Here is a 13,416-nt window from a genome sequence, read left to right on the forward strand (position 1 = left end):
GGAGTCGTAGTTCTTGACAAGGTAGTTTACAATAAAGCTATGGTTGATTTGTTGAGTGACAATTCTAAATTTAAAAAATTGGAATCTGATCTCACTCTACGCAGGGAAGGTCAGTTACAGCGGTTTTTACGTAAACTTAAGAAAAACGGCCTCTTAGATTGTAACATCTATCGTGAAATTTATCCTACTGGTTCCCAACCAGCTAGGTTATATGGTCTACCTAAATTGCATAAAGTCAAAGATCCCAAAACTATCACACCTCCTTTCAGACCCATTGTGTCATCTATAGGTACTTACAATTACAACTTAGCTAAGTATCTTTGTTCTTTGCTTAAACCCCACATATCCTCAGAGTTTTGTGCAACAGATACGTTTTCTTTTGTCCAAGAGATTCAACAGTTTGATTTCAGCGACAAGTTTCTAGTTTCCTATGATGTCACTAGCTTTTTACAAATATCCCTTTATCTGAGACGATTGATTTAGCTGTCAACGCCATAATTGATGGTAACATAAATCTTGACCTAAAACTAAGTAAAGTTCATCTTAAACAACTATTCAATTTTGCTACTAGCCACACTCATTTTTTATTCAATGGTTGCTTTTACGATCAAATAGATGGAGTGGCAATGGGTTCACCTTTAGCCCCTATATTAGCGAATTTCTTCATGGGTCACTATGAAAGGCTTTGGTTGGAAAAATACACCGGTACCCAAGTATTATATTATCGCAGATACGTAGATGACATTATTTGTTGTTTTCAAAATTCTCATGATGCAGATATGTTTTTTCAATACCTTAACAAATGCCATCCCAACATTAAGTTTACATTCAAACTGTGCAACATTTTTAGTCCAAAGGATTTCATTCCGGATTCTCTTAAATCACGTGTTGTATACAAATTTACTTGTGCGGGCTGTGGTGCTCGCTACGTTGGTGAAACCAACAGGCATTTCTACACACGTGTAAATGAGCACCTTTTCCGGGACAAAAATTCTCATATTTTCAAGCATCTTAGTTCTTCTAAAAATTGTCACGATAATTGTGATGTTTCTTGCTTCAAAATTATTGATAATGCTACTTCTTTCTATCAACTCCAAATCAAGGAGAGCTTCCATATTGAGCGGTTGAAACCCGAACTCAACAAACAAGTTGATCATGTCAGTTTAGCATTACACTTTTAAACTTTTACCGTTATGTCAGTTGTGTTCTCTATAATATTGTTGGTTCGTTTGAATTTTACGTACTTGTAACGAACATTTAATCTACAAAGAATCATTGTATTGATAGTTATATATATATACGAATTATCTTGTAAAAAATTTTAATGTTACACTCTCTATGGCTGAAGATGATGTTTGAAACATCGAAACATGTTCCGAAAATTCAAAAGTGTGGTTGTATTTTTTAAAATATAAATATAAATATAATTTGTACCATAATTATATTTATAAAGGGTGATATTTCACCAGATTTGAGAGATTTCAGATTTCCTTCACCAGATCACCAGACTTGGACCGATTTCACTAGGTTTGGTGAAAAATCACCAGGAGTGGCAACATTGCAACAATACAAGCACAAAGGAACTCGTCCCCAGGGTCTTTTCGCTTTTTAAATTCTCGTCGTCGAATATTGCGTTAAGGCTTCACAAAAATCAGGCCAACTAAGAAAGCTTCTTTTGAATCTGAACTGTCAATAGATCACATTTTTCAACACATATCACATCAACGCTTAATTCTTGGTATTTTTCATTTCCAACGCACTGTCTCGCCAGAGCGTCGCTGATACTCACTGTTAGTGTCTTACGTAAGCGAGTTGACCAAGGAGTAGGCGAGTTCGGAATTGAGGGTGAGTTCGAACGTAGGTGAGTTGACCTTTCGTGATTTATGGGTACGAGAGATGTTTTGAACATGAAAGTTTTCAAAATTGCACGAGCCGTAGAGGAGTGCAATTTGAGAACTTTCTAAACGTCAGGAGTGACCATAAACACGAAATGCCGCATTTCGACTCGCTCGTGGCACGAACAAGTCCATACATTTTTTCTTGCGGGCGACCAAGAGGAGCCTGCTATCCTAATCTAAACGTTGATTGGTATTGCGCATGCGTGACATGTAATCGGCGGTTTAGGACACCGAGGACGATCTAGCGCATTCCTTTGGACTTCCACTAAGAATAAATGGAATTAAGAGGACGCGACTTTACTCATAATCTGCTATTGTTAGGTCTTGTAATCAGTTTTATTTTTTTTAAGTCTAAGTCATTGTTTTAATTGTTTAGTCTTCTGTCAGGATCCCATGACTAGGAGCCAACAACTTCCATACTAAGCCTATGTCACGGACCGATCAATTTTTAGACTACCTTTTCCCTCGGGAAAAGGCCGCTCCGGTCCGGTGACGCAATGACGTCAAGTTAGTTCCTGTGACTGGTCATCAGGCTCCCACGGGAGTCTCATTCGCGGGAAATTCAATCTAAAAATAAATCGGTCTGTGAAAACGCCCTGACGGGAATATAGGGCAGTTGTTCACTCCTCGTCATCCGCTCCGGCCTTTGTTTATGGCTTGGGTTGCGAGCCAGTCACATTATCTGTTACCAGAGCTGTTACATCACCCTAATTTTACCCAGAGTGTGTGGACAGTGTTGTTTCGTAGATCACGAGCTTTCAGAGTAATCAATATGACTAATTGTTACAGACCTTTACAGCTTAAAGTTCTCAGAGCATTTACAACGTACACTATAAAAGTCTCGCAATAGCATTCATTTCGTTCCAGTTCATTCATAAATTCCTCAAACAACATTAGTAAGTAAGTAAGCAAGTATGTCACTTTCAGTTATCCACATCCTTGCATACGGAACCCTCGCCCGCAGTGCGGAAATGGTGCATCTCTGTGCGCAAACGTCATTGCTGTCGATCTACCTTGTCAAAAGAACGCCACCAAAGTCTTTTTTCGCGAAGTTAGCAAAAATAAATACATTATCAATACAGTTTTGATGTCTTAGAAAAAGCACAAATAACAGCCAAAGCACAATAGCTAACGTTCGAATCGCCGCTCATCGCCAACCTCGTTTTGGCGCCAAAGTTTGTTGACAAAAAAATTGCCAAAAAACCTTTTAAAGTGGTTTTCTGGCCCTTTAATTGCAAGCAATTGACGTGGCGCCGGATAGCACAGTTTTTTCTTGCTTGCTGAGTTCTGATTGGTCGATTTAAATTTCAGTCGCTCTCACCGAATGCACGGAACCTATGGGCGGATATATTAAGGAATCGCAATTGCTTTCGATCCTAATGGGATGTCCTTCGGAACCGAATTCAAGATTACTGCAAGTTGTGAATGTATTCGTGAAAATGAAATGCAAGAGGAGCCAAACATATTTTTGATGTTTTCCCCAACGACCCACCCCCACCTCACCCCTCTCCCCCTCCCCCCAAAAAAATTGTGGTCTTGATATGATGGCCATCTTGTTACTGTCTTTCTAAGTTGGGACACTTTGTAACGTTTCTGCATGCGCCTAAATGTAGATATAGAACCTCTGTTTCCTTAGTTTCATCCATCCTAGGAAGGAGAGGGGGAGGGGGGGGGCCACATGTCGATCTTCTCCATTACACATTAAAATTCCGTAACTGTTGTGGTTATTTCTTTCGGAAAATTGCAGGTGCAGTAGCCATCCCAATTGGTCAGACAATTGCTCATGTTGGTTTAGTTAAAGACAGCATTTGTGGAAGTGGTGAGTGGTTTCTGTACAACAACTACTGTTATTTGGTGAGTGACGCCATCAAAGCAAGAAATGAGGCCCAACAATTCTGCAGCGACCATACGGCAGAACTGGTGAAAATTACCAGCCAAGAAGAAAACGACTTCGTTCTGGCTCTTGTAAGACAGAAGACACCCTCCATCCAACAAGTTTGGATTGGCCTACAGTATGTGTCTACCGCTTTCTATTGGTCTGATAACTCAGTTCCAACCTACACAAATTGGGCACCAAATGAACCCAACGGAAATGCTAATGAACCATGCGGCCACATGTGGACCAGACGAAACGATCATTTGCCTGCCAGAGCACCAGGATACTGGAACGACATTCGCTGTGATAAGCAGGCCAACTTCCCCAACGGTATAGTCTGCAAAAAGCTTCCTCTCCACCGAACCAGCTACGCTAAACGCCGAGAATTGGCGGATAGGTTATTCAGTGTAGCGGACGCAAAACAATGAGGTCATTATCGTGATAATTTCTATTAACTGCACAGTGTTTGTCTCGCACTTTTAACCATTTTCCTTTGACACCTACTTTTCAAATACACAATAAGGGTCTTTTAGTTTGCTTTGAAATAAAATAGCCTATGATGGATTCTGTTCCTTCCTTCACAAACTCTGCCCGTACGCCCGTCGGACAAACTGTTCAATCTTAATCAAAAGGTTGCTTTTTCACAAATTACAAACTAAATTAATCTCAAACTCTTATTCATGTTCAAATAACACATTCAAATAACATTTCGAATCATAAAATAATACGATCGACTGATTTTTGCATCTTCAGCATTGGCGACACAGGTCTGTTGCCATTACAGAAGGCATTCTAGCCTGGGATCACGCTCCACATTTGGAGTTATGGAGCGAAAAGGAACATGGAGAAAAAAATATTGGCGAGTGAAGCGAGTCGAGCTAGAGACTGGGGGCCCCTTCCGGTTATAATTCCGAGTCCAAGTAAACTAAAGAAAAAATCCCACTAAAATTCCTTATGCAATACAATACTAAACGTAACCTGCCAACACTATCCATTACTACCAGTTACTTTATATAGTCTCACATGATTAATCGTAACTTAACGTTACTTCCAATCACTAGGTCTTATCCGAGGTTGTTAGGCATTACTGACCATTACTGTACATCGATCTACTTCGCTCGCCAAAGTTTCTCTTCTTCAGGTTCCTTTTCGCTCCATAACCCCAACTGCGGAGCCTGGTCCCAGGCTAAAGGCATTCTCCTTCATTCCTACATGAAACAATTTCAAAATTTAATCAGTTTCAGGAATTTTCTTCGGAATTATTTCTCTAAACACAGTCCCGTGGCCTTTGCTTATTGAAGTGAAGCTCGTCTTCACTCCTTAAAAAATACTCCAAAGAAGTTGATATTGAATACTCCATTTGAAATACTCCTATAAACCCAAGCCTTTATAAACTTTTCCACTTATAAAAAACACTTTTTACCATTTCGACTCGACTATTCGCGGTAGTTGATGAGCTGTACATGATAAGTAACCTCAGAGTTGACCTACGAACGAGATAGATAGAGGCATGAAGAAACTGTTTTGCATTCGTGTTTAAAATTCCCTTTGAAGACTTGTGAGAGTGTTGCATAGTGGGATTATTTGGGAAGACTGTAATCAAGAGACCTGCTTTACGTAAGCTTTACGTGACACTTATGCATCTATCAATGTTAAGCCCGTGAGGGCATGTGGGGGGAGGGGGGAAGGAGAACCCCAGCATATGTGGGGTATTTGACTTTTCAGAATAATTTTTGGTCAAAATCCCCACCGTGGGGCACCAAATTTTGGGCCAAATCAGATCAAATATCCCCACCTTGGGGAAGTAATATCCCTGTTCTACAGGCGCTCGTAATCTTTATTCTTTGACGAAAAGCGAGTCGATATTATCAACAATCCACACAATCCTCACAAAAGTAAGGTGTTCCATCAATTTATATTGAAAATGAGTAGTGAGAAGTAGTGTTTTTGTATAAATATAAAAACAAGTGCTTACCTCTATTAAAAACAGCTGTCTTTCAGGTTTCAGCTACTTCAATTCCAAGATGGCCGGCGCACAGACGAGCACATGGGACGATGTGACTTGGTCCCATTCCTCCACGCAAAAACGTCCCCATCCTGGCACCCAGATTCTTAGTCAAGTTCCCGAGGGTGGGGAAGACAATAGAGGTCAAATGGTCCACATATGCCCGGGTTCAGCTAAGCAGGCTAATAACCCCCTGGCACGTCCATACACTAGGGCATGGACTTTCCGGTGTACGGTGACCTGTCCTTTGTGGTATACCATGCTTGGGAGGGTAAACGCTAGGAGATACCAGCTTCACAAAGCTACACTAAAACCGAAGGTTATGCAAGGATATGATGAGATGACTGAGCTTTAAGTGATAAAAACCGTCAGTTCACGTCTAGGAACGCAAATCGATTTGAAAATATATTTAAGCGTCGCCCTGAATTCCCTTATGAGATACAATTTGTGCGAATTCAAGGTCGTTTGGAATTTCGATTTGGTCACCTGAAAATGTGCTGTTCAAACCCTTTTTCGTTGCCTGATAGTATGTGACAGTCTCCTGTTAAGAAGGCCTGTCATTGAACCAATCACCATGACGGGATTGTTCCCCTTTGACTTTCTTTCGTTGACAGACTGTATTCACAGAGAGGAACATCACTATAGAGAATTTGTCTTTGTGGTCAGTAAATCTCCGCGAACAATGAGTATACGTTCCCCAGCTCTTCTTCACGCGTTCGTGCCTATCTTGGAAAGTCCTTTTAATTCGTTGATCCTTGGTATCGTCTAGCTTGGTTTTATTCAAAATTAAACGTCACAATGACATTTCCTACAAAATTATTGCAAGTGAATACGTCACTGATTGTAGAAGGACTAGATACACATTCTGTTCACCGAAAAGACAATTTTTTTGCAGTCAAACTGGAGTAGATAGCTCTCTCCAAATCGTTGAAAGAAATTGTTTGCCAGCACCAATATTTTCAAGCTTTCTTTTTCCCTCTAAACGTTCATGACAAGCGTCAATATTCTTTTACCGCCGCCTCGGCACTTGAAAACATGTACACTTGTTATAGCGGACAGCCGGACACCCTCAGCACCGTTTCCGTAATAGCGAGACTAGACCGCAGTAGTGGGGTGCGATAAAAATGACCCAACTATATTGGTTGATAAGTGTCAGGTACAGGGTGTACTGCTATGTTCTCTTTAGATTTCCAGTAGCACACATTTACTTTGATTCATAATCATACAATATAAGTCAAAATACTGGTAACCGAGACTCCCGACATACAATAAATGTAACACAAACTGGCTTTAATGTGAAAAGTCTTCACTTGCTCATTTTAGGCACAATACTGGACGTTATCCTTAAACAATTAGGTTTGCAATGAAGAAGAAATCCGATTCATACAGTTTAGTTTGTGGTGAACTAACTATCCAGTGTACTTTAATTGCTGTGAGCATTCGGTCGCGGTATTCTCGCTGACTTTATCTACGAGGCTAAAAAACTCGTTTGCGTATATGAACTAGCCACGCTGAAGAAAAAAAAAGCGATATGTCGCCTGCGCACTCAAGGACTTCTCGGTAGCTATTCAGCTTACTGGATTTGGGATCCCTTAACCGTCGACTGTCGTGATTCAGCGTGAACCGCCGGAAAACACTATAAAGCTGGGGCCATCATAGAAGAAAGTGAGCGAGTTGTTGGACATATTCCATTAGGATTTTACAAAATAATTAGGATAATTCGCGTACTCTCGTTGGTCAATAGCTGTGGGAAACACTCCTGTGACATCACACGAATTTTGATTGATTATGTATTGTCAGACGTTCGTTTTGATTGGCTAGTAGGAAATATGAGCGCGTATCAAGAAAATCTCTTTTAATCAAGAATATTTTCTTTCATTTGTTTCCTTCACTTGTCGAATTATTTTTGAGAAGTATTTTCTAAAAGCAATACAGGACTTTTTTTCCGTGTTTCAATAACCTCATCTAAACACTCGGGGAAGGTGGGAGAATTCTCTACAGTTATGCAAACCCTCGACTGCGTCTCGGGTTTGTATAACTGGGGAGTCTCCAATTCTCCCAACTCCCCCTCGTGTTTAGGTGAGGCTTTGGAAACACGAAAAACGTCCTCTATTGCTTAAATGAAAATTTGTGTATCCGGTTTTAAAACGAGTTAATCATAGTGAAGAAGCTATCATTTGCGGAAAGAGAGTAAAAGGGAAGCAGACATAGGTTTGCAAATTTCCGTTCTTTACAAGTTGTTTGGTGAACAGAAATAGGGTATTTAACAAGACTAAACTCATTACGAGGAGTGGGAGGTCCTAGTGCGCCAAAGAAGGAGGACTATCAACCGAGATTACACGAAAGCACAAGTCTACTGCGAAAACCAACTGTTAAGCTCTTAAATTAATTAATTGATTAAAGTAAATACAGAACAAAATGAGCGGAAGTGCTTTGAAAATCTGAACAGACACCTTCAGCTCTGTGTCATTTTCTGTGGACATAAATGACAAACAGCCGAACGCAAAGTTGTCATTGACGTGTAAGTTGTCCGCTTTGACGAGAATAGAATAACATGATACATTTCTTTGTAGTTTCGGCCAAGGATTTAACTTCTGTCCGTAATAGCGGAGAGAGTTGACTGTAATCTTTGTTTTTTGGTTACTTTTATATGCGCTTGCACTATATTAACTTTTCGCAATATGATCAAATTTAAGTAAAATTTACCAATATAGTATTATTAAACGAAGACAATACGTGGCTGGATACAATTTATTTCTTGCTGTTTCGTGGTGTTTTGAACTCGATGAAAGAGCCGGGAAGTTCAGTCTGTGGTAAGAGCACTCGCGTCCTACCAATGTGGCCCGGGTTCGATTCCCAGACTTGGCGTCACATGTTAGTTGAGTTTGTTGGTTCTCAACTCTGCTCCAAGAGGTATTTCTCCTGATACCGCGGTTTTCTTCTCGTCAAAAGCCAATCTACCATTTGATACGAGTTTACTTGATTTCTCAGTCTTCAGTGCTAATTAGTACCTCCCGCGCTAAATACACTTGGCTTTAATAAAGGTCATCTTCATCATCATCTTCATAACATCAAAAACGTCAGGTACCTTCTTTGGCATGGTCTAAGCAGTTCAAATTCAATGTTTTTATTTTAAGGATTTTCGCGCGAATTAAAATCTTCCCACACTAAAATTTGTTTCATTTCCCGCATGAAGTTAGGTCATAAATTTATTATTCCAATTTAAAAAGGAAAAAATATATGGCCGTCACCGATTTTGTTTCGGAAAAAAAGGCAAGGGAAAAATGCCTTAACTTTCGATAGATGGGTCATCAAAACGAGATGACGCAACGAGAGATTCTGACTCACATACCAGTAATTTACGGCAAACGATAATATGAGGCTATGAAAGATGCCTTACGCCGCAAATAAAAAGAAAAGGAATTTGTTCAGTCGGTTTCAGGGCATTTCTTGCCTGTTACGCTCAGATATCGAGCTGAAGTGCGGCGTCTGAACTCTGGGCCTAAAAAACTTCACCGTCTGTTTCCCGTTTCACAAACCCGTCGCTAGATCTCCCTGTTAACTTAACATTTGCGAGATGTTTCTACTCAGTCGAAGAGCGCACATTCGCGGTCGATCCCGGCGTCGATCTTGATTATGCAGAAGTTGAATTTGTTCATAGCGTAACGCAATGCTTTGTTTGAAAGTGTAACTGAAATTCGGCCACGTAATATCGAACTGCTAAACAGGAACCGTCCCAATGCCCGACAGCCAGTTAAGTTTTCAAATCACTAATTAACCAGTATGTTCTAAGTACCCATTTCAAAAAAGCTCTTATAAAGAGTATCAAAGTACAAGAACCCATCTTAAATATCACAGTTACCTATCAGTAATTGTAATGAGTGGCTCTGTTTCAAACTCAAAAATGTTATCTTATTCGTCAACTCAGAGTTGAGTCCAAGTTGATATTGCCACGAGAGGGTCCAGTTGTAAACTGAGATTAGGCGTTCTTTTCGTCGTAGAGGGTGCGCCCTCTCTAAAGTAAAGGCTAGTCTAGACTAGCCTACTAAGGTACGTTCCTCTTGTGAATCGCTTGGTAATTCCAAAAGTAGATACAATGTAGAAGCCAGACTTTTTATAGAAATTTTTGACACCCTCGGTGTTGAAAGAAATCTGGTTGGTTCGCTATCTCTGAAGAATAATCCGTGATCCAAACAAAAGCCGAATGACCGCGTTTCGACAGCGTTTCTGTATTTTTTAAATACAAGAAAATGGTAGTCTACAAGATGTAAGGGATGGCTACAACTTTGTTTAGCCTGAGTTTGTCAAAGGTAAGAGAAAAAGCCAGCGTTTTGCAGTTTGTTTGTTCACATAAATCATAGCCAAGAGTATAACAATCTTCACAATTTAATTTCTATTTTAGCGTTAAGGCTAGGGGGTCTCGCTGAAATCGAGAAAACTACAAATAAACAATTACACAAATGTTTCAAAAAGTTCTTCACGGCTGCAAGGACACAAGGCGGCTTTTGCAACACAGCGTGCTTTTAATCGCTTGGACGTTTGCTACGTATGAATAGAAATGTCTGTCAAATCGGCCTTCATGTCCTGCTTTCTTCGGTGCTAAAACAACTATTCCTTCCACTCTAGATGAACAGGAGCAGAATATGTACTTTTATTTCAAAGAATACTTGTTCATTTTATAAAGCTAGATTATACCAATTCGGGAGGTGAAGAGGAATAATGGAATAAGAATAACAGAAATTTTGTGGGGCCGAATAATGGAATAACAAACATTTTCGAGCAGGAATAACGGAATAATGAACACCGATTATTCCTCTTCACCCCCCGGATCTTATAAATTCCCTCAGTGGCGGAAGTAAAAACCACCTCATGAGGCCTCGAAATGTTTACATCTACCTTTTGTTCTTGTTTTAACTCGTTTTCTGAGACTCCGTACGGTGTTATCAGCACTCTCCACCGAGACTCGCGATTATTCCTATGTAGCCTTTGTCGAACATACAAGTTTCCTGAGACCATCGACACTTAATACAGCAGTCGAAAATGAAAGCATTGTCCGTTCTTCTTCTTCTTCTTGCTGTCGTTACATCACGTATAGCAGGTATAGTTTTCATCAATATACTTCGCTGATTTATCATTGGCGATCTACTAACGCGGTTAAAGTGTTTCGAAAAAGAAACTTGAAATTTAACTGGGAATTTAGAAGTAAACGTCTTTGTTTTATGCGCGAAGAATTCACTCTGCAATTTAAGAAAAATATAGCAAACACCAAAAAATTTGTGGTTATGAAGGATAGATCTCAGTGTAATTATGTAGGCAAGGTTCATTTCTCCCGATTCCTGACTCGGAGCTGGCATCCACAGTGCCATTGCCCAAAATACGTAGAAGTGTATAAATCAGTCTCAATTAAATTGCTCTGATTTACGAAGAAAGGGGCGCCAAAGGAATAATTTCTATGAAAATCTGTTCTCACAGACTGACCCACAAAAACGAACTTTATTTGTTTTAGTGTCAAGTGAAGTAGGCGTTGAGGCACTAATTGGGGACAAACTTCAAATCAACACATCAATTCATGCGAGGCTTAAAAACTAGCCAAAACTTGCCCAAACTACCCCTAAAACTTCGTCCAATGTAATTCTACGTTTAAATCCAATATTTTTAATCCAGTGATTTTTAAAACTGGTTGAGATTTCTGGCTCGCATGCCTCGAACTTTAGGGTCTTCGTACATTACAAATTTTGATTTTCAACAATAAATTTTGCTGGGACACAAAACCAGCTGCTAAATTCGGCGACAGAGATTTTCTGCCGTCCTTAAGTTTTTTGATACTTGGATTTTTAACTTAAAGTATCAACTGACGAGAAACTCTCATCCAGAATGATAGTTTCAAAATACACTCAGGCACTCACTAAAATCTCTAACAGATGTGGGCACTAAAATATGCAGTTTTTCGCCGTCGGGTGGCCTTCATTTTCAACAAGGGTTTCTGGAATATGATTTAGTTAACCAACAGAGCTATTGAAACCGCACAGGGTTACATTTATTTCCATTATTTCTACTCGCATATTAAGTCCTAGTTATAGGACAGTTTAAGTTGCATTTCAAGTCCTAATCGCCACTGCATTGTTTTATTGCATTGTACCTTTTTCCACAGCTCTTGACGATGCAAAACTGGTGGAAATGTTCAAACAAACATTTGGTAAGGCATTTTTATGTACTACTGCTAACATGTAACAAATATATTAACTGATAAATTCATACCAGTGTCTTTTTTCCTCTTTCCGATGTTTCCTTCTCGTTAAAGGAAAAACGTAAGAAATTCGGAATTCTGCAGCGTTGTGGGGCTAAACCTTTTTTTTTTAACTTATCATTTAACTTCCCAGGTGCACAATGTCCCAGTGGCTGGGAAAGGTTTGGAAGATACTGTTATCTTGTGAGTGGATCTATCCTGTCACGGGACCAAGCAAGATCATACTGCAAAACACGAGGCGGAGACTTGGTCAAAATCAACAGCGCAGAAGAGAACGAGTTCGTTCTGAACCTGATACAACAGCGCCAGCCATCGTTACGACTGGTTTGGATTGACCTCAAATGGGACTCGAGCATCAAACAGTTCCTGTGGAATGACCACTCCGTTCCAGTATACAAGAACTGGGCTCCTCAAGAACCAAATGGAAAGGCCAATGAACCATGTGGAAACATGTGGATTGGGTACAGCATCTCGGTCCGGCCATCAGGCACTTGGAATGACCGCCCCTGTACCAATATCTCAAGCTATCCCTGTGGGCCTGTGTGCAAAAGGCTTCCCTAAGTGAAAAGTCAGCCTCAACCACGATCAAAGCCGAAATACATGCAGCGCAAATTAAAACTACAATTTATACTAGCCTAAACATTGGATTGTAGAAGTTCATAGGAAACTTTAAAGTGTTGTAAACTGAAACAATGATCTAAAAGGTAAAAACATCGGCTTGACAATAAAACCTTGATCGTGTAAACTCGGGTCATTGTATTCTTGTGACTAAATAAAGCAAGAGACTTGAGCCTTAATGTTTTCTCGATGGTTAGTACTCGTTCACACAGTTGACAAGGAAAGCAAAACGAAAAATGAGATAAAATCTACTTCCACTCTTGAATAAAGAAAAAAGAATACTCACAGATGTGACCGTGCCGAACCCTAGTTAACTCGTTCTAAATGACAATAATGACAAATGTAATTTTAGCAAGCTCCTATAAGGAAATTCGAATATAGTGAGAAGTTCATCAAATCATCATACACGTCATGAAGACGTAAAAGTGCTAAGAGCCAACCGTTATATTTATGAGAGCATGGACCCAAAGACCTGAAGGGGAGCGCTGTCCTGTCACTTCATCCAATACATGACACGGCGGTCCTCGATGCATGTTCCTTAGTGATGACTTTTCCTCGCCCCATTTTCCTCGCGCTCTAGAGGCTCCTCCGCCAACATACTTGTGCACATAACCCAAGGTTGGGTTCTACTACATTGCGTAACTGAGTTCTGACCTTGCTTGAGAGACACGGTACACCAACTTGACTTTTGAAATTCGATTTCAAACAAATAAACGTTTCAAAAACAAGCAAGACAATAGCAAAGCATTGCAAAATTGTTTGAGCGATCACA

The 13,416-nt window shown here is 40.0% G+C and overlaps 1 protein-coding gene and 1 long non-coding RNA gene across 3 annotated transcripts in view; both read left to right on the forward strand.

Moving 5' to 3' along the window:
* Positions 1–4,338, forward strand: part of LOC138042967 (uncharacterized) — an 11,071-nt gene extending 6,733 nt beyond the window's left edge. Inside the window, exon 2 of the long non-coding RNA XR_011131147.1 lies at positions 3,646–4,338. This is a non-coding gene — a long non-coding RNA (uncharacterized lncRNA). The remainder of the gene's footprint in view (positions 1–3,645) is intronic.
* The window catches only part of LOC138042966 (perlucin-like protein), a 36,502-nt gene extending 23,731 nt beyond the window's left edge, over positions 1–12,771 (forward strand). The window contains exons 1-3 of one of the 2 annotated variants that reach the window (XM_068889056.1): positions 10,709–10,877; positions 11,931–11,975; positions 12,160–12,771. In XM_068889056.1, the coding sequence (XP_068745157.1) occupies positions 10,820–10,877; positions 11,931–11,975; positions 12,160–12,587 (531 nt within the window). In that variant the 5' untranslated portion in view covers positions 10,709–10,819 and the 3' untranslated portion in view covers positions 12,588–12,771. Of the gene's footprint in view, positions 1–10,708; positions 10,878–11,930; positions 11,976–12,159 lie in introns of those variants that run through there. The other variant, XM_068889057.1, reaches the window with a different exon arrangement.
* The last annotated feature ends 645 nt before the right edge of the window (positions 12,772–13,416 follow it).

Source organism: Montipora capricornis, chromosome 3 (genome assembly GCF_036669925.1).
Source record: "Montipora capricornis isolate CH-2021 chromosome 3, ASM3666992v2, whole genome shotgun sequence".
In the NCBI taxonomy this organism is placed as follows: Eukaryota; Metazoa; Cnidaria; class Anthozoa; order Scleractinia; family Acroporidae; genus Montipora; species Montipora capricornis.